General features: G+C 43.6%; 1 protein-coding gene across 1 annotated transcript in view; it reads right to left on the reverse strand.

Annotated features, from left to right (window-relative positions):
- Positions 1 to 9,017, reverse strand: part of WNT9A (Wnt family member 9A) — a 43,435-nt gene extending 34,418 nt beyond the window's left edge. Inside the window, exon 1 of the mRNA XM_070726233.1 lies at positions 8,911 to 9,017. Coding sequence (XP_070582334.1) covers positions 8,911 to 9,017 — 107 coding nt within the window. The remainder of the gene's footprint in view (positions 1 to 8,910) is intronic.
- Between the last annotated feature and the right edge of the window lie 8,378 nt (positions 9,018 to 17,395).

Consider the following 17,395-nt stretch of genomic DNA (forward strand, 5'->3'; position numbering starts at 1 on the left):
TCATTCATCTATCCATCCTTCTGTTGTTCCAGCCATCTATCTCTCCATCCATCTATGCCTCCCTCCCTCCATTGATCAGCTATAGTCCAGGCATCCATTCATCTATCCATCCATCTATCCATCCCTAAATCTACCTCTCTACCTATCTCCATCCATCCATCCATCCTATCCATCTATCTACAGCCCATCCATCAATTGATTTGTCTATCCATCCATCTCTCTATTGTTTCATCCATTACACAATACTAGGATGAGGGGGCCCTCCCTAAAGTTCAGAGGTAACAAAGTGAAGATAAATAAAAGGAAAAGCCCTTCATGGCACCGGACCAGACTATCTCAGGGACCGCCTTCTGCTGCACGAATCCCAGTGACCAGTTAGGTCCCACAGAGTGGGTCTTCTCCGGGTCCCGTCAACTAAACAATGTTGCTTGGCGGGACCCAGGGGAAGAGCCTTCTCTGTGGCGGCCCCGGCCCTCTGGAACCAACTCCCCCCAGAGATTAGAACTGCCCCCACCCTCCTTGCCTTTCGTAAGCTTCTTAAAACCCACCTCTGCTGCCAGGCATGGGGGAATTGAAATCCTCTTTCCCCCTAGGCCTTTACAATTTTATGCATGGTATGCCTGTATCTATGTTTGGTTTTACAATAAGGGTTTTTAACTGTATTAATATTGGATTGTCATATGCTGTTTTACTACTGTTGTTAGCCGCCCCGAGTCTACGGAGAGGGGCGGCATACAAATCCAATAAAATAAAATAAAATCAAATATTTCTTCACCCAGAGGGTCCTTGGTTTATGGAATTCCCTTCCAGAAGAGGTCGTGACAGCTGTCAGCCTGGATAGCTTCAAGGCAGGATTGGACAGATTCATGGATGCCAAGTGTATCATAGGTGGTTATTGAAATGGATGTCCAAGTGCCGCCTCTTTGTTGGTTGAGGAAGGCAGGGTTCCCTTGGGTCCCATTTGTTGGGGGTCAAGGGAAAGGGAGGGTCTTGCCTTCTCTTTCTGGCTCAGGATCCCCATGGACAATTGGTGGGCCACTGTGTGACACAGCTGGACTCAATGGGCTTTGGCCTGATTCATCAGGGCTCTTCTTATGTTGTTATGTTCTCATTGTTCCATCCATCCATCTTTCAATCCATCTATCTACCACTCTTTCAGCCCTCCACCCATCTATGCCCTTCTCTCTCCATCTATGCCTCATTCTCTCCATCTAGGCCTCCCCCCCCCCTCTCTCCATCCATCCATCCATCTATCCATGCGTTACCATTAATTACCCTCCATTGCCCTCAAATATAGTCTGTCACCTTAGGAATCCAAGTCAACCAAGTTTAACCCAGAATACATCTGCTTACTAGAGACTTTCAACCTCAAAAGACTTTCAATGTTATTTTTAATTTCATTTCAGCAGCTTTAAATATGTTCCTAAAACTTATTTAACTGCATAGTTTTGTTTCGTAAGCTATCCTGAGTCTATGGAGAAGGGCGGCATAGAAATCCAAACATTTAAATAAAATAAATAATCTCTAAATATTTCCTAGAAACCCAGAAAACCAGCCACTGAACAAGTTTTCAAACATGGCTCCTTTAAGATGGGTGGACTTCAACTCCCAGAATTCCCCAGCCAGCATCCTTTAACAATCCTGTTGTAACAACTGCATTGATTCACTTAACAACCGTGGCAAATATAGGTCGTAAAATGGGGCAAAACTCACTCAACAACTGCCTTGCTTAGAAATAGAAAGGCTGGGCTACATTTCCGTGCCCTACATGGCATTGGACCAGATTACCTTCGGAACCGCCTGCTACCGCACGAATCCCAGCGACCGATAAGGTCCCACAGAGTTGGCCTTCTCCGGGTCCCGTCGACTAAACAATGTCATTTGGCGGGCTCCAGGGGAAGAGCCTGTTCTGTGGCGGCCCCAGCCCTCTGGAACCAACTCCCCCCCCGGAGATTAGAACTGCCCCCACCCTCCCTGTCTTTCGTAAACTACTCAAGACTCACTTATGCCGCCAGGCATGGGGGAGTTAAGATATTCCTTCCTCCTAGGCCATTACAAGTTATGCATGGTATGTTTGTGTGTATGTTTGGTTTTATAATAAGGGTTTTTAGTTGTTTTATTAATTGGATTGTTACATGCTGTTTTTATCATTGTTGTTAGCTGCCCCGAGTCTATGGAGAGGGGCGGCATACAAATCCAATAAATAATAAATAATAATAATAATAATAATTTTTTGTTAATCAATAACTGCCTGCATTTTGACAGTCCTTAACTGAATTAGACTTCCCACACCAAGTTTGCTTCTTGGAAGGTTGCAAAAAGTGACCACTTGACCTCAGAACAGGGTAACCATTATAAATCCATGCCAGTTGCCAAATGCCAAAGTCTTTGGGATACTATGGCGGTCATAAATGTGAAAAGTGTGTGTGAAAAGTGTGAAAACAAGTACCGTTGTAACTTCAAACGGTCACTAAACAAATGGCTATAAGTTGAGGATTTTCCAGCTGCACGGAAAGGCATCTCTCTTGAGCTAAACCAGGTTTAATTCAATAAACCACCATAGGAGATCTTCACACTATAAACTTTTCTCTGGGAATGATAGACTTGTAAACGACGGGGAGGTTTGTAGGCCAATGCAGGAATCACAAAGGATTAAATCAATTTCTGCACAAAATAAATGTGGGTCGGACAGCTTTGGTATGCCCCAAACATAGCTCAGACCCTGTGGCTCCCCTCCATCCTGGTTTACACCACCAGCCCTTCTTCCCAGCCCAGTCGGTTTCCTTCAAATTCAATTGCTTACGGCGCTAATGAGAAAATGCAAAATAAAGAGATAAAGCACACCGTTTTGTAATGATTAAACAGGAAAATTTGTAGCTGGGAGTTGAAATTAGGGTCCCTGGTGCTCAGCGAGTTTGGTGGTTTTCTTGCAGTTGTTTCGTGAGTCAGTTTGGTAATATCATCAGAGCTAGAAGGTGGCGTAGTGGTTAGAGTGCAGTTCTGCAGGCTACTCCTGCTGATCACCAACTGATCACCAGTTTGGCAAATCAAATCTTACCAGGCTGAAGTGGTATATATGTCTGGGTGCTATTGCCATTCCTTCCTTCCTTCCTTCCTTCCTTCCTTCCTTCCTTCCTTCCTTCCTTCCTATATTTCCTTCCTTCCTCCCCCCTCCCTACCTTCTTTCCTTCCTTTCTTCTTTCTTATATTTCCTTCCTTCTTTCCTATATTTCCTTCTTTCCTCCCCCTCCCTCCCTCCCTTCTTTCCTTCCTTCCTTCCTTCTTTCCTATATTTCCTTCCTTCCTTCCTTCTTTCCTATATTTCCTTCTTTCCTCCCCCCTCCCTTCTTTCCTTCCTTCCTTCTTTCCTATATTTCCTTCCTTCCTTCTTTCCTATATTTCCTTCTTTCCTCCCCCCTCCGTCCTTTCTTTCCTTCCTTCCTTCTTTCCTATATTTCCTTCCTTCCTTCTTTCCTATATTTCCTTCTTTCCTCCCCCCTCCCTCCCTCCTTTCCTTCCTTCCTTCCTTCCTTCCTTCTTTCCTATATTTCCTTCCTTCCTTCTTTCCTATATTTCCTTCTTTCCTCCCTCTCTTCCTTCCTTCCTCTCTTCCTTCCTCCCTTCCATGGCGCACAGTGGTTAGAATGCAGTATTGCAGGCTAACTGTGCTGACTGACAGTAGTTTGAATTTCCAGGCTCAAGGTCAACTCAGCCTTCCATCCTCCAAGGTGGGTCATATGAGGGCCCAGATTGTTGGGGGGTGATAGGCTGACTTGATAAACCTCTTAGAGAAGGCTGAAAAGCGGTATATAAGTCTTAAGTACTATTGGTATTCCTTCCTTCCTTCCTTCTTTCCTTCTTTCCTTCTTTCCTTCTTTCCTTCCTTCCTTCTTTCCTTCCTTCCTTCCTTCTTTCCTTCCTTCTTTCTTTCTTTCTTTCCTTCCTTCCTTCTTTCCTTCTTTCCTTCCTTCCTTCCTTCCTTTCTTCTTATTTTTTCTTCCTTCCTTCCAATTTTCCTTTTTTCCTCTCTTCCTCCCTTCCTTCCTTCCCTCCCTCCCTTCCATGGTGCACAGTGGTTAGAATGCAGTATTGCAGGCTTACTCTGCCCATTGCCATAGTTCGAATCTCACCAAGCTCAAAGTTGACTCAGCCTTCCGTCCTTCCGAGGTGGGTCAAATGAGGACCCAGATTGTTGGGGGCAAATATGCTGATTCTGTAAACCGCTTAGAGAAGGCTGTAAAAGCACTAGGAAGTGGTACATGTCTAAATGCTAAATGCTATTGCTACCTTTTGCCCTATTTTTTATACAGAATAAGCTACCAGCATATAAACAAAGAACAACCCCACTCACTTCTTGCACTGGTGATGTTACCTAGTTGGGTTATGAAATCTCTGCAAGGTAACAACCAAGCTCAGAGACCATGAAAGATCTTTCATTTTAACCCTGAGCTACAAACATTGTCCTTTATACCGAGAACTTAATTAACTCGATCTGTAGAGTCTGGAGGACAGAAGGGAAAAGGGGGACATGATCGAAACATTTATATATGTTAAAGGATTAAATAAGAGGTTCAGGAGGGAAGTGTTTTCAATAGGAAAGTGAACACAACAACAAGGGGACACAATCTGAGATCAGAAGCAAGGTGAGAAAATATTATTTGACTGAAAGAGTTGTAGATGCTTGGAACAAACTTCCAGCAGACGTGGTTGGTAAATCCACAGTCACTGAATTGAAACATGCCTGGGATAAACATAGCTCCATCCTAAGATAAAATTACAGGAAATAGCATAAGGGCAGACTAGATGGACCAGGAGGTCTTTTTCTGCCGTCAATCTTCTACGTTTCTATGTTTCTCTTTACAGTAATGCAATAATTGGCATTTATTTCTCGGGTCTAGCCCAAGCCAGGTTCGCCATTCCGTTCCCAAGCCCCAATTCGCAAAGCCAGGCCATAGGAAGAAGATCAGACGCCCAGTTTTGGAGCCAGCCAGCAAGAGGGAGAAGGGGGAGAGAGAATTTCAAGCTAATTCTTGCAATTTTTCCCTCTGTTTTCCTCCAGACGAGCTCTCCCTGGTCCTTCCAGGGAGGAAAAATAAATAAATAGAAATGAACAGGGGTGTGAGGGAAGAAAGAGGGTAAAATAACTTTCCCATGAAAATATTTTATTTTCTTAAAGGACAGGATACACCTGCAAGACTTTTAAAATAAGAAATTCATCCTCCCACCCCCTCCAATTAATTGACGGTTTGATGGATCCCTCTGCTGGCAGGGATGGGAACTACAATGTTTTTTCCACCCACTTCCCTTCCCCCAAACTCCAATCACAGATTGTGACAAGTGACAAAACCCGCGCAGGGATTTTTAGATGGCTGTCTGTCAAACCTGGAGATTTTAAGAGAAGGTGGACTACAATTCCCCAAAGTTCTCGGAATTCTTGCATGTGGACGTCCACTCCTCTTAAAAAGTTCGCCAAGTTTGAACAAACCTTGTTTTAGAGGTTTGAAATATTATCCGGTTTGGAAAACATTTAGACGCTCGAAATGTCACCCAATTTAATTAGAAGAAGACAGCTTACTTAGATAGGGGAAGGGGTGCGTGAGTTGATCTTGGATGACAGGATGGAGAGGGGGGGCAGAAGAGGTTTCCCACCCATTTATGATTTCCAGAAAGTAAATGAGAGAAACTGACCGGGCACAGATCAGACAGAGGAGGCAAACCCCAAATTTCAAAATCAGCCCATTTTCTCAGGAAAGACAAGTATAAAGGGGGGGGGGAGGAAAAACTGTCTTCTCCATTGACTTTTATTTCCTTCCCATTTTTTTTTAAAACCAGTAGCTTGTAGAAGATCAAAACCAAATATTCTAGACAAGATTATTTGCAGGTCTTTGATCTCAGCTTCTTTCTTGCACACACATGCACACACCCACATTTGAAAGAGTGACTTCAGCATTGGGCCCTCCAGCTGGTTTCCTGATTTGCACCTCTGTGGTCTCGGTTCCTTCCTTGCACGCCCATGCACAAGCCCACACAAAAGAGGGACCTTGCCATTATACTATCACATTCCCTGCGGCTGTGTTCATTCTTTGCAGCCCTCTGTGGTCTCAGTTTCTTTCCTTGCACACCCACCTACACACTCACATCAAAGAGGTGACTTCACCATTATCCCTTCCAGCTGGTTACAATTTTTTGTTTTGTACATCTGCGGTCTCAGTTACCTCTTTGCACACCCACAGTAAAGACACCTCACCATTAATAACACCAGATTCCTTTCGGCTGCCTTCACTCTCTGTACCTCTTTTGTCTTGGCTCCTTCCTTGCACACCCATGCACACGCACCCACACCAAACCGAGGCACCCTCCCAGTTGTTTGCAAACTGAAACTTCTGGAGTAGCTTAGGTGGTCAGAAGGATGCTGGTGAAGATGCACAGGGAATATGAAGGCACCAATTAATTATTTTAAATATTGTACACACACACACACACACACACACACACACAGTGTTAAACCAGCCAGCAGATCACAACCCCCTTGAGTGTGAAAAAACTAACATCTTACGGATCTACCTGAGCAGGTTTCCCCCTAAACAGATGCAAAGTTTGAAATGCAACAGACTTTTTTTTTAAAAAAACACTCATTTCCGAATGACACTAATTGGAAGGGACCTCAGAGGTCATCTAATGCAACCCCCTGCTCAAACAAGGAACCCTACGTCATTTCAAGGTAAAAGGTGGTCCCATCCTCTTCTTAAAAGCTTTCCCTGGATGCATCCCATTTAAGCTTCATTATTCCAAAACTATCCACTTGCCAATCTGTAATTTCTCCCATCCTCAAGACAAAGTGGTTTAGTCTGGACTTCACAAACCATCAGCCAAATGCCGCAGCAAGAAGGCCAAAGGAGAGGTGGCCAAGCCACTTTTGAAGAATGGATCAACTTGTTTTTATTTAAAAAGCCAAAAAAAAAAATCATGTGTCCCTAGAATTTATTGAATTCTAAGAAAATGTCACACCCAAATCTTTAACAGGCAGTTTGGAACACTTTTAAAAGGTATGGACTTCAATTCCCAGCAAATCTAATCATTATTCTACTAGTTTTTCTCATTATTCCTATCACCCATTTCCTCCCATGTTGACTGTATGACTGTAACTTGTTGCGTATATCCTAAGATTTTTATTAATATTGCTTCTTCATTGCTTATTTGACCCCTATGACAATCATTAAGTGTTGTATCACATGATTCTTGACAAATGTATATTTTATTTTATGTACGTTGAGAGCATATGCACCAAGACAAATTCCTTGTGTGTCCAATCACACTTGGCCAATAAAATTCTATTCTATTCTATTCTATTCTATTATGTTTGATTAGATTTGAAAACCTTAAATGTTTTGTAGATGAGATTTGGACTTCAACTCCCAAAATTTCCAAGCTGGGGAATTCTGGGAGTTGAAGTCCAAATCCCATCTACAAAACACTTAAGGTTTTCATACCTAATCAAATCTAATAGTTTACTAGTATCCTGGGTCTTATTATAAGATCATTATATTAACCAACATCTTTCAAGATTTGTTCGACAAGTCAATATCAAATTAGGACATTGTTTATCATTTATGTCATAGTGTCTTCTGATATGTATATGTATATGTATGTATATGTATATCAGTTGAGTTCGGGACAATTAATCTTATATATATTGTTACACACTGGATTTCTTGCATCACAATAATGAGAAAATAATATTCTTTTTTTCTTTGAATCAGCAGGAGGCAAGGCTGGAAAAATGAACCACATTAAAAAATCTCGAAGAAGCATTTAATATCAATTAAATATTAATTATTCATACTCATGTCTCAATCAGGTGCCTCCCATCAGTTTAGCTCCATGAATTCAAATAGAATTTTAAAAAATCTCAGATATGAATAGATTCAAAGTGCCAATTTATCCTTAAAACGTATCCTTAAAACCTGCCTGGGTTTTAATTTTTATCCGCTGCTTCTAATCTAGGAATTGGCACCCCAGACATCTAACCAGGGACAGAACATAATTTTTAAGAGATTTTTAAGAGGTAGAACAAGGACATCCTCCTTCTCACCTTAGTGAGCCTTGTCATCTTAAGCCAAACTTTCTTCTGTTTTAAAATCTGGCCCATTGATAATTAATTCTATTAATAATTCTCTTCTTTTCCTGCTTCCCCTTGGGGACACCCCCCCCCCCGCCAGCCCATTTCAAAAAAGGCTACAGCCCACCTGTTCACAAGTTTGATCACAGGTGGAGTCAAAGCACATCCCTCCCCCGAGGGTGGGTGCGATGGGCTTTGTAGTCCCACAGGATCGGGCGACACCCCCATGAAAGTGGGGGAGGGGGAGGGGAAGAGGGTATATAGAAAGTTTGCCAAAGTTAGTGGGAGGCGGAGAGAAGGGAGGGGGGGAGGGGGGCGCAGCGACTGCCGGAGTGCTGAAAGGGACTTGGAGAGGCGCGACCGATTTTTGCGCACGAAGTGCCCAGCGTTGGCGGATCTCTTTGCGCTCCGCAGGGAAGAAGGGAAGCCCGATTAAGGGGGTTTCTCGGCGTAGGATCGAGGCAAGGGGTGTAAGGCCCCCTCCTCTGGGAGGGAGGCTGGGCTGGAATGATTCGAAATGCCGTACGCGACAGAGATAAGAGAGGAAGGTGAGGCTGTGCGCTTGGATGGCAAACTGGGGATTTGAGCGCCGGCTGGCAATGGGGCAGAGTGGTTCGGCCCCCGCCGCCGCCCGGGGGAGGGGGGCGCTCTGGGAAGATGTGTCTCTCCTGGGGAACCGCGGTTCCTAAGAGAGTCGAGGAGGCGCGCGATCCCGAAGAAGGGGGAGGTTGAAACGGAGGCTGTCAACCGGCGCAGGGCACGTTTCCTCCGGCGCAGTGCGGGGCGCTCACCCGAAATAGGCGGCGGAAAGGTCCGGGGCGCAGGAGAGCAGAACTAGGATCGCGCAGCAAGAGGACGAGAAGAAGAGCCGTCGCTGCCAGGGGTTTCCATCCAGCATTTTGCTACGGCGCTGGCGCTGACCATCGCGTTTCTCCCGCTGAGCCGGATCGGCGGCGGCCGGCCGGGACGCCCCCTTTATAAGCAGCCCATACGAGGGGGAGGGAGGGGGACGAGCCCAGCTGGTGGGGCGGGCTCGGGGAAGGGCCGCCCTCCCCGGGGGGAGGCCCTGGAGGAGGTGGGGGGAGAGCGAAAGCAAGAGGAGACAGGGGCAAAGAGAAGGAGGAGGGGATGGAAAGGGGAAAAGGGAAGAAAGGGAAAGTGCTTGGAGAAGAAAGGAGGAGGAGAGGAAGGAGCGAAAGGAGGGATAGGGTAGAAAGAGCGCGTAGGAGAAGGGGGCGGCGAAGGGTGAAAAGAAAAAGGGAAGGGAGGGAGGTAGGAAAAGGGGGGAATAGTGAATGAAGAAGAGGGAGATGAGGAGGAAAAAAGAGGGGAGAATAAAAGAAGAATCCCAGCGACCGATTAGGTCCCACAGAGTTAGCCTTCTCCGGGTCCCGTCAACTAAACAATGTCGGTTGGCGGGCCCCAGGGGAAGAGCCTTCTGTGTGGCGGCACCGACCCTCTGGAACCAACTCCCCCCGGAGATTAGAACTGCCCCTACTCTTCCTGCCTTCCGTAAACTCCTTAAAACCCACCTTTGCCGTCAGGCATGGGGGAACTGAAACACCTCCCCCTGGGCATGTTTAATTTATACATGGTATGCTCGTGTGTGTGTCTGTTAGCATATGGGGTTTTTTAAATCTTTAAATATTTTAAATTTGTCAGATTATTTATGATTTGTTCCACGTGTTGTGAGCCGCCCCGAGTCTTCGGAGAGGGGCGGCATACAAATCTAAGTAATAAATAATAAATAAATAAAATAGAAGGAGAGGGTAGAAGGAGGAAGGAGCGAGAGAGGGGAAGAAGGGATGGGATAGAAGGAATGCATAGGGGAAGGGGAGGGGGAAAGAAAGAGGGAAGAAGGAAGGAAGGAAGGAAGGAAAAGGGGAGGAAGAAAGGAGAGAAGGAAGAAAAAGTGGAAAGAAGGATAGTGCGTGAAGAAGAGGAAGATGGGAAGGAAGGAGAGAGGAGAATAAAAGAAGAAATAAAATAGAAGGAGAGGCTAAGGGAAAAAAAGCAGAAGAGAATGAGTGACAGGGAAAGTGAATGGAAAAGGAGGAGGAAGGAAAGAGAGAGGGAAAGAAGGAGGATAGAAGGAGTGCATAGGAGAAGGGGACGGGGGAAAGAAAGAGGGAAGGAAGGTAGGAAAAGGGGAGGGAGAGAGAAGGAGAGAAGGAAGGGAGGAGGGAAAGAGGGATAGTGAAGAATTTCACTGTCGGCATGTATGGCCTTAGCAACCAGTCACAATGGCATTCCAAAAAATAAGTTATGACAGTCCTCTCACTTATGACCATTGCAGCCTCCCCATAGAGTCAGTGATCAAAATTCAGGTTTTTTGCCAACTGGGGAGTATTTACAGTGTGTTGTGGTAGTGTGATCACAATCTGTGACCTTCCCTGCTGGCTTCGACAATCTGGGGAAGCCAGATTCATTTAATGACCAACAATTCACTTAACAACCTAGCAACTCATTTAACAACCATTGCAAAAAAAAATCCAGGCTGCAAAATCGGGTGGGACTCACTTAATCAACCGTCTTGCTTAACCAGGGAAAGGATTGTGGGTCATAAATTGAGGACTTGCCTTCAAAGGGTTGGTCTTTGGGTGATTCTGCATCACTCCATTTGAAAGTTCAAACCCGGTTTCCCTTTAAGATGTCTTTGTCAATAATTAACCAGCTTTGGCTCAGCCCGTCACTCTTTTAGGTACATCCAACCAGGTTTAACTAAACCAGCTTCAGCTGGTCCCCTTGGGGGCTAACCGAATCTGATGAAGCCAGGTATGGGCCCTGTCCAGTTGGACAGTCCAACGAGAACCAAACACTTTCATTGTTGGCTGGGGATTGCAATCTTGGCCATAACAAACCAGCATTGGGAGCATGCTAACGTTTTCAAAATGGACAAAACCTGCCAGCCAATGAGAGGCTGTGATTTCTTTATGGTCCTATTCTCCAAGGTGGTGCAGTGGTCAGAGTGCAGTACTGCCGGCTACTTCTGCTGACTGCTACCTGCAATTTGGTAGTTCGAATCTCACCAGGCTCAAGGTTGATTCAGCCTTCCATCTTTCCGAGGTGGGTCAAATGGGGATCCTGATTATTGGGGTCAAATATGCTGATTCTGTAAACTAAAGCGGTATATAAGTTCTATTGCCCTTCCTTCCTTCCTTCCTTCCTTCCTTCCTTCCTTCTTTTCCTTCCTTTCCTTCTTCCTTCCTTCCTTCCTTCCTTCTTTTCCTTCCTTTCCTTCCTTTCCTTCCTTCTTCCTTCCTTCCTTCCTTCCTTCTTCCTTCCTTCCTTCCTTCTTTCTTCCTTCTTCCTTCCATCTTCCTTCCTTCCTTCCATCTTTCTTCCTCCCTTCCTTCCCTCCTTCCTTTCCTTCCTTCCTTCCTTCTTCCTTCCTTCCTTCTTCCTTCCTTCCTTCTTCCTTCCTTCCTTCCTTCCTCCTTCCTTCCTTCCTTCTTTTCTTTCCTTCCTTCCTTCCTTTCCTTCCTTCCTTTTTCCTTCCTTCTTCCTTCCTTCTTCCTTCCTTCTTCCTTCCTTCTTCCTTCCTTCTTCCTTCCTTCCTTCCTTCCTTCCTTCCTTCTTTCTTTCTTCCTTTCCTTCCCTTCCTTCCTTCCTTTCCTTCCTTCTTCCTTCCTTCTTCCTTCCTTCCTTCTTCCTTCCTTCCTTCCTTCCTTCCTTCTTCCTTCCTTCCTTCCTTCTTCCTTCCTTCCTTCCTTCCTTCCTTCCTTCTTTCTTTCTTTCTTCCTTCCTTCCTTCCTTTCCTTCCTTCCTTTCTACCAGAAATCCCCTGGAAACATTTCAGCACCTGGCATTGCACAGTCTCCAATGATTGGAAACCTAAAAATAAAATTCAAAAAAAAATAAATGAAATTAAAATAAAAATAAACCTGGATTAGCCGTTTAGGTCAGCGGAAGGCCAGAGTTAAGCTCTCCTAAATTATTTCTACCTTTCTAGAGCCCTAGAATCCTAGAATTAGAAGGAGCAGTCCCCCTTGAGGTCATTTAGTCCAGCCCCTGCTCGGTACAATAATGGACTTAGTACAGTAATGGGTTCTGAATTAATTTGCTATCAGTTTCCATACATGCTCATGTGAACACAATGTTTCTCGCCACTGTTGTTAAGCCAATCACTATAATTATTAATTTCCAAATGGGATAAACAAAGAAATTTGGGGTTGTTAGTTGTTAGCCATGGAAATTCTAAATTCCCCATTGGTCATAAATTGAGCAAGATCTTGGTACATTCACATAGTCCTCAGACCACAATAGAGCCTGCAGTTGTTAAGTGAGTTACATGGTCATTAAGTGAATCTGGCTGCCGCATTGATCTGGCTTATCAAAAGATTGCAAGAGAGGATCACGTGACCCTCTACTGCCGCCATCATAATTGTGAGTCTGTTGCAAAAAAGCGTCCGAATTCTGATCAGCTGACCGCTGAATTCTGATCAGCTGACAAGGGCTGAAACGGTCGTAAGTGTGAAAAACTGTCACATCGCCCTTGTAACTTTGAACAGTCATTAACCGAACCATTGCAAGTGGAGGACCACCTCTCTTCTGCCCTAAATCTGCCGCTTTCAGCATTTGCAAAAAGATGCTAAAAATTGCAAAAAAACCCGAATTCTTCGTGAGACCAAATTCTCTTTCCTTGGCAAAGTTTTCGGGGCTTTTCAGAAAAATTAAAAAGCAGAACAGGTGTTCTAAGAAAAGATTCTGCCTTCTTGGATTTCGCTCGGCGTGTAAGGCTCGATTTTTTATTGCCACTATTTTGCGTGGGTGTGCATTGCTTTCTTTTTAATTTAATCCTCTTTATGTAAGGCACCTGGCGGTAGTGATTGTCTGGGTGAGGGGGCTGTCAGGATGACCTTTTAAAAGAAGCCAGAACTGGACTTAAATTGGAGAAGCAAGATAAGTTGATGGCCAAAATTAAAACCACACCGGAAAAAAAGAATGGTCTTTCACACTTGTGACCAATGTGGCATCCCCATGGCCAGTTGATTCTAGAAAGTGTGCAGAGAAGAAGAGAGACAAAGATAATTAGGGGACTGGAGGCTAATACATACGAAGAACGGTTGCAGGAACTGGGCATGGCTAGTTTAATGAAAAGAAGGGCCAGGGGGGACAGGATAGCAGTTTTCCAATATCTCAAGGGGTTGCCACAAAGGAGTCAAGCTATTCTTCAAAACACCTGAGGGTAGAACAAGAAGCAATGGGTAGAAATTAAACAAGGAGAGAAGCAACTTAGAACTAAGGAGGAATTTCCTGACAGTCAGAACAGTTAATCAGTGGAACAGCTTGCCTCCAGAAGTTATGAATGCTCCAACATTGGAAGATTTTAAGCAGATGTTGGCTAACCATCTGTCTGAAGTAGTGGAGGATTTCCTGCCCAAGCAGGGGGTTGGACTAGAAGACCTCCAAGGTCCCTTCAAACTTCTTCTTCTTGTTGTTGTTGTTGTTGTTGTTATTATTATCATTGTTATTGTTATTATTTAGATGCTTAACACCTTAAGCAAGACAGATGAGTTTTGTTAACAGTTTACAACCTTCCTTGCCACTGTCGTTAAGTGAATCACTGCAGTTATTAAGTGAGGACACAGTGATTGTCTTTGCTGGTCAGAAGATCTCAAAACAGTCACGTGACCGTCATATACATGAGTTAGTTGCCAAGTGTCTGAATTTTTTATCGGGTCAGCGTGTGGAACTGTGGAACAGTTGTGTGAAAAACTAAGTCGCTTTTTTCAGTGGCCGTCACTAAGCAAGGGGTTGTAAGTCGAGGACCTCCTGTGTTTCTTATCTAGTCTCTTGCTTCCTGCTTCGATCCAGAACTGATCCTTTGATGGACAGACTGTCAATTTGATGTTTAGGTATCTGCAGCTTTTTTTAACTAGGTTGGTCAATGATTAACCATTCAAGCAAGAGTGTGGGATCACCTATTAACCCTAACTTGCAAAAACAAAAGTGAATCCTTTTTTTTTTTTTTTGGAGGTGATCCAAGTTACAAGTAGTTCTCGATTTACGATAGTTCATTTAGGGACCATTCAGAGTTACAACGCCAATTTGAAAAGTGACTTAGGACCATGTTTCATACTTACGACCATTTTTCCATCCCCCAGGGTCATGTGATCAAAATCCAGACGCCGGGCAACTGACTTGTATTTACGACGGTTGCAAATTCCCAGAGTTATGTAATCGCCTTTTGTGACTTTACTGACAAGCCAGATTCACTTAATGGCCTTGTGGCCTACTGCTTCACTGCAGTGATTCGCTTAACAACTGCAGCAAGAAAAGGTACTAAAATGGGGGTAAAACTTGCTTAAGAATCCTCTCCCCTTATCAACAGAGATTTTGGGCTCAATTATAGTCGTAGGTCAGTATGTATTCTTGAGGACTAGATTCCTTCCTAGCTTCTTTTTGAAAAGGATAAAAACTTTGAATATTCTTCTTTTCCTTGTTTTTTCCTCTTCCATTTCCTTGTTTTTCAGGTCTCTTTGGCTCAGGGTTGTTTTAATTGTGGAAAAAGCCAGAATAAAAAGAATAGCAGAGTTGGAAGGGACCTTTGAGGTCATCTAGCCCAATCCCCCTCCTCAAGCCACAGGTTGTTACTTTTCCTTTTCTCCCAACAGGCACCCAAGTGGTATTATTCTGGAGGACATCCTAAGAGTTTGGGCCAAGCTTGGGAAAAAAAATTGAACTTTATTCTAAACTTTCTTTAGAAAACTATGGGAAGTTTCCTGTGGCTTTACTGGGTCGTATTATATTTTCATATACATATATGTTTATTGATTAAAATCAATCATAAACATTGCATTTACAGATGTGAGTATAATTTCAAAGAGAACTGCACCAAAAAAAACCATACAAAATGAAAAATACAAAAAATAACATGATTAAAAGCAAGAGAGAAATCCCCATTCTCTCTTTTCTTTTCTTTTTTTAAAAGAAAATAGATTTACATAGATTCAGAGGGACTTCCAGAAAGTTATATTGATATTAGGAGGAGTAAAGATGGACAGAAACAAGGAACAGAAGAATTACGTATAAGTGATGATATTTAGTAAAAATCATTTAAGAGATTTATAGAAAATAATAATTAAATAATAATAGGTATAGCTGGTTTTGTTTTGTTTTCTTCCTCTATTTCTTTCTTTCTGGATATTGGTTTGAAAAATAGATTGCAAGTTATAATTGATTATTATTGGCTTTTTAAAAATAATATCGGATTTAGAAGATTTAACTAGAAATTCTAGGATTATATCTTATGTCTAACTCAACTTCAAGGTAATTATATTATTATTTTATACATACTGATTTATTTATAATAGGATTATTGTATTTATAGTATTTACCTAATATTTAAACCTGTGGATACAAAATTAAATAGATTTGATATAAGTGGATATAATTTGATTACGAGCGTGGCCGAAGCCATATGGCAGGGCATATATAATTACATACAACTGTATAATATTTAAAAAGAAAAAAGAAAAGGAAATATATTTTCATAGAAAAATGAGAGAATATGGGCTTGTGAATGCTGAAAGATTTGTCTGCTTAAAGGGTGACGTGTCATGGTTGTCTTGCTTAGGTTTTGGGGGAAAAGGAGAGAGGAAAAGTAGAGGGTCCTTGGAGCTTGGTAGCTTTCGTGGTGGTTTCAAGCCCCAACTAGGGAACATCATCAGTGCTAGAAGTGAGGGGAGTTTGCAGAGGAGAGGAGAGGAGGGAGGAGGAGGAGGACAAAGAGGAGGACAAGGACTGCAGTTTCTTGGTGCTCTCAGAGCTTGAGAGCTTTTCTTGCAGATATCTCATGACCAAACTACAGAACATGATCAGTGCTAGAAGGGAGGAGGAAGGAGATAAAGAGAGACAGAGAAGGGAAAGGAAAAAATTAAGGAGGAGAGATGGGTGGGGAGGGGAGGGAGGGAGGGAAGAAAGAAGGAAGGAAGGAAGGAAGGAAAAAACAAAGGGGGGAGGAAGGAAGGGAGGAAGGAAGGAAGGAAAAAACAAAGGGAGGGAGGGAGGGAGGAAGGAAGGAAAAAACAAAGGGAGGGAGGGAAGGAGGAAGGAAGGAAGGAAGGAAAAAACAAAGGGAGGGAGGGAGGGAGGGAGGGACGAAGGAAAAAACAAAGGGAGGGACGAAGGAAGGGAGGAAGAAAGGAAGGAAGGAAGGAAAAAACAAAAGGAGGGAGGGAGGGAGGAAGGGAGGGTGGAAGGAAGGAAGGAAGGAAGGAAGGAATGAAAAAACAGAGGGAGGGAGGGAGGAAAAAGCAATGGGAGGGAGGGAGGAAGAGCAGATAAACAAGAATGAGAAGGAAAAAAAGGAGGAAGGAAAGGTTGTTTTTCCAGGAAGAAGGGAGGAGATGAAAGGGAGAAGGAGAGAAAGTCCACCTTCCTCTGTCACCCCCCCCCCTCTACTGTCTAAGTTTGTCACCCTTTAAAGCAACACACACACACCCCAGGGATTCCTCGTCTCTCCTCCTCTGGCCTCTGTTTGCCTGCACCAGGTAGCAAAGCAGTTGCAAGTCCAAGCGGCAAAAACACCAAGGTGTAAATCATTTCCAGGCAGAGAGACACCCCTCCCGGGAGTCCAGAGGTCAGACTCTAAACAAACCATCATCGCACCACCTCTGAACCATCATCAATTTCATTAGGGAAACAAGAGACTGAATGCGGAAATAAGGTTTGGTAAAACTATGCACTTCCGGGATGGGAGCTAGCTAGCAGCAGGCTGGACCACTGAAACCATAAGCCACGTCTCCTTGGCTGTGCCTGGTGGGGAGGGAAGTCGCAGCCAAAGCCGACTGTCTCTCAACCCACCCAGTGACTAAAAAGAAAAAATACATCCCCCAAAATCCAGACACTTGGCGGAAGGGCTGGGTGTGTCTGGATGGATAAGCCAAGATTATAAAATCCGTTTTTAGTTATTTCTACAAAGGAAACATGCGATTCACAAGGTTTTCCTTGGCTCCTAAGTTTGGCCTTTGTTTTTTCTCTCTCTCTCTTTTCCCAACATTGCATAATGTATTCAGTCGTAATGTCTGGTTTTCCCAAAGAATAAGCCAGACTTAACGTTAACTGAGTTTATTTATTTTTTATTTATTTATTTATTTTGTCCAATATACAGTGAGGGTTTTAGTGGGTATATATCTATATACACATAGTAAAATACATGGTGAAGGTTATAGAGGAGATACTCATAGTAAAATATATCTAAGAAAGAATAGAAAATAATAGAAAAGAAGATATAGTAATAGATATAGTAATACCGGTAGTTAAGCAGGGTCT

Source organism: Erythrolamprus reginae, chromosome Z (assembly GCF_031021105.1).
Source record: "Erythrolamprus reginae isolate rEryReg1 chromosome Z, rEryReg1.hap1, whole genome shotgun sequence".
NCBI classification, from domain to species: Eukaryota; Metazoa; Chordata; class Lepidosauria; order Squamata; family Dipsadidae; genus Erythrolamprus; species Erythrolamprus reginae.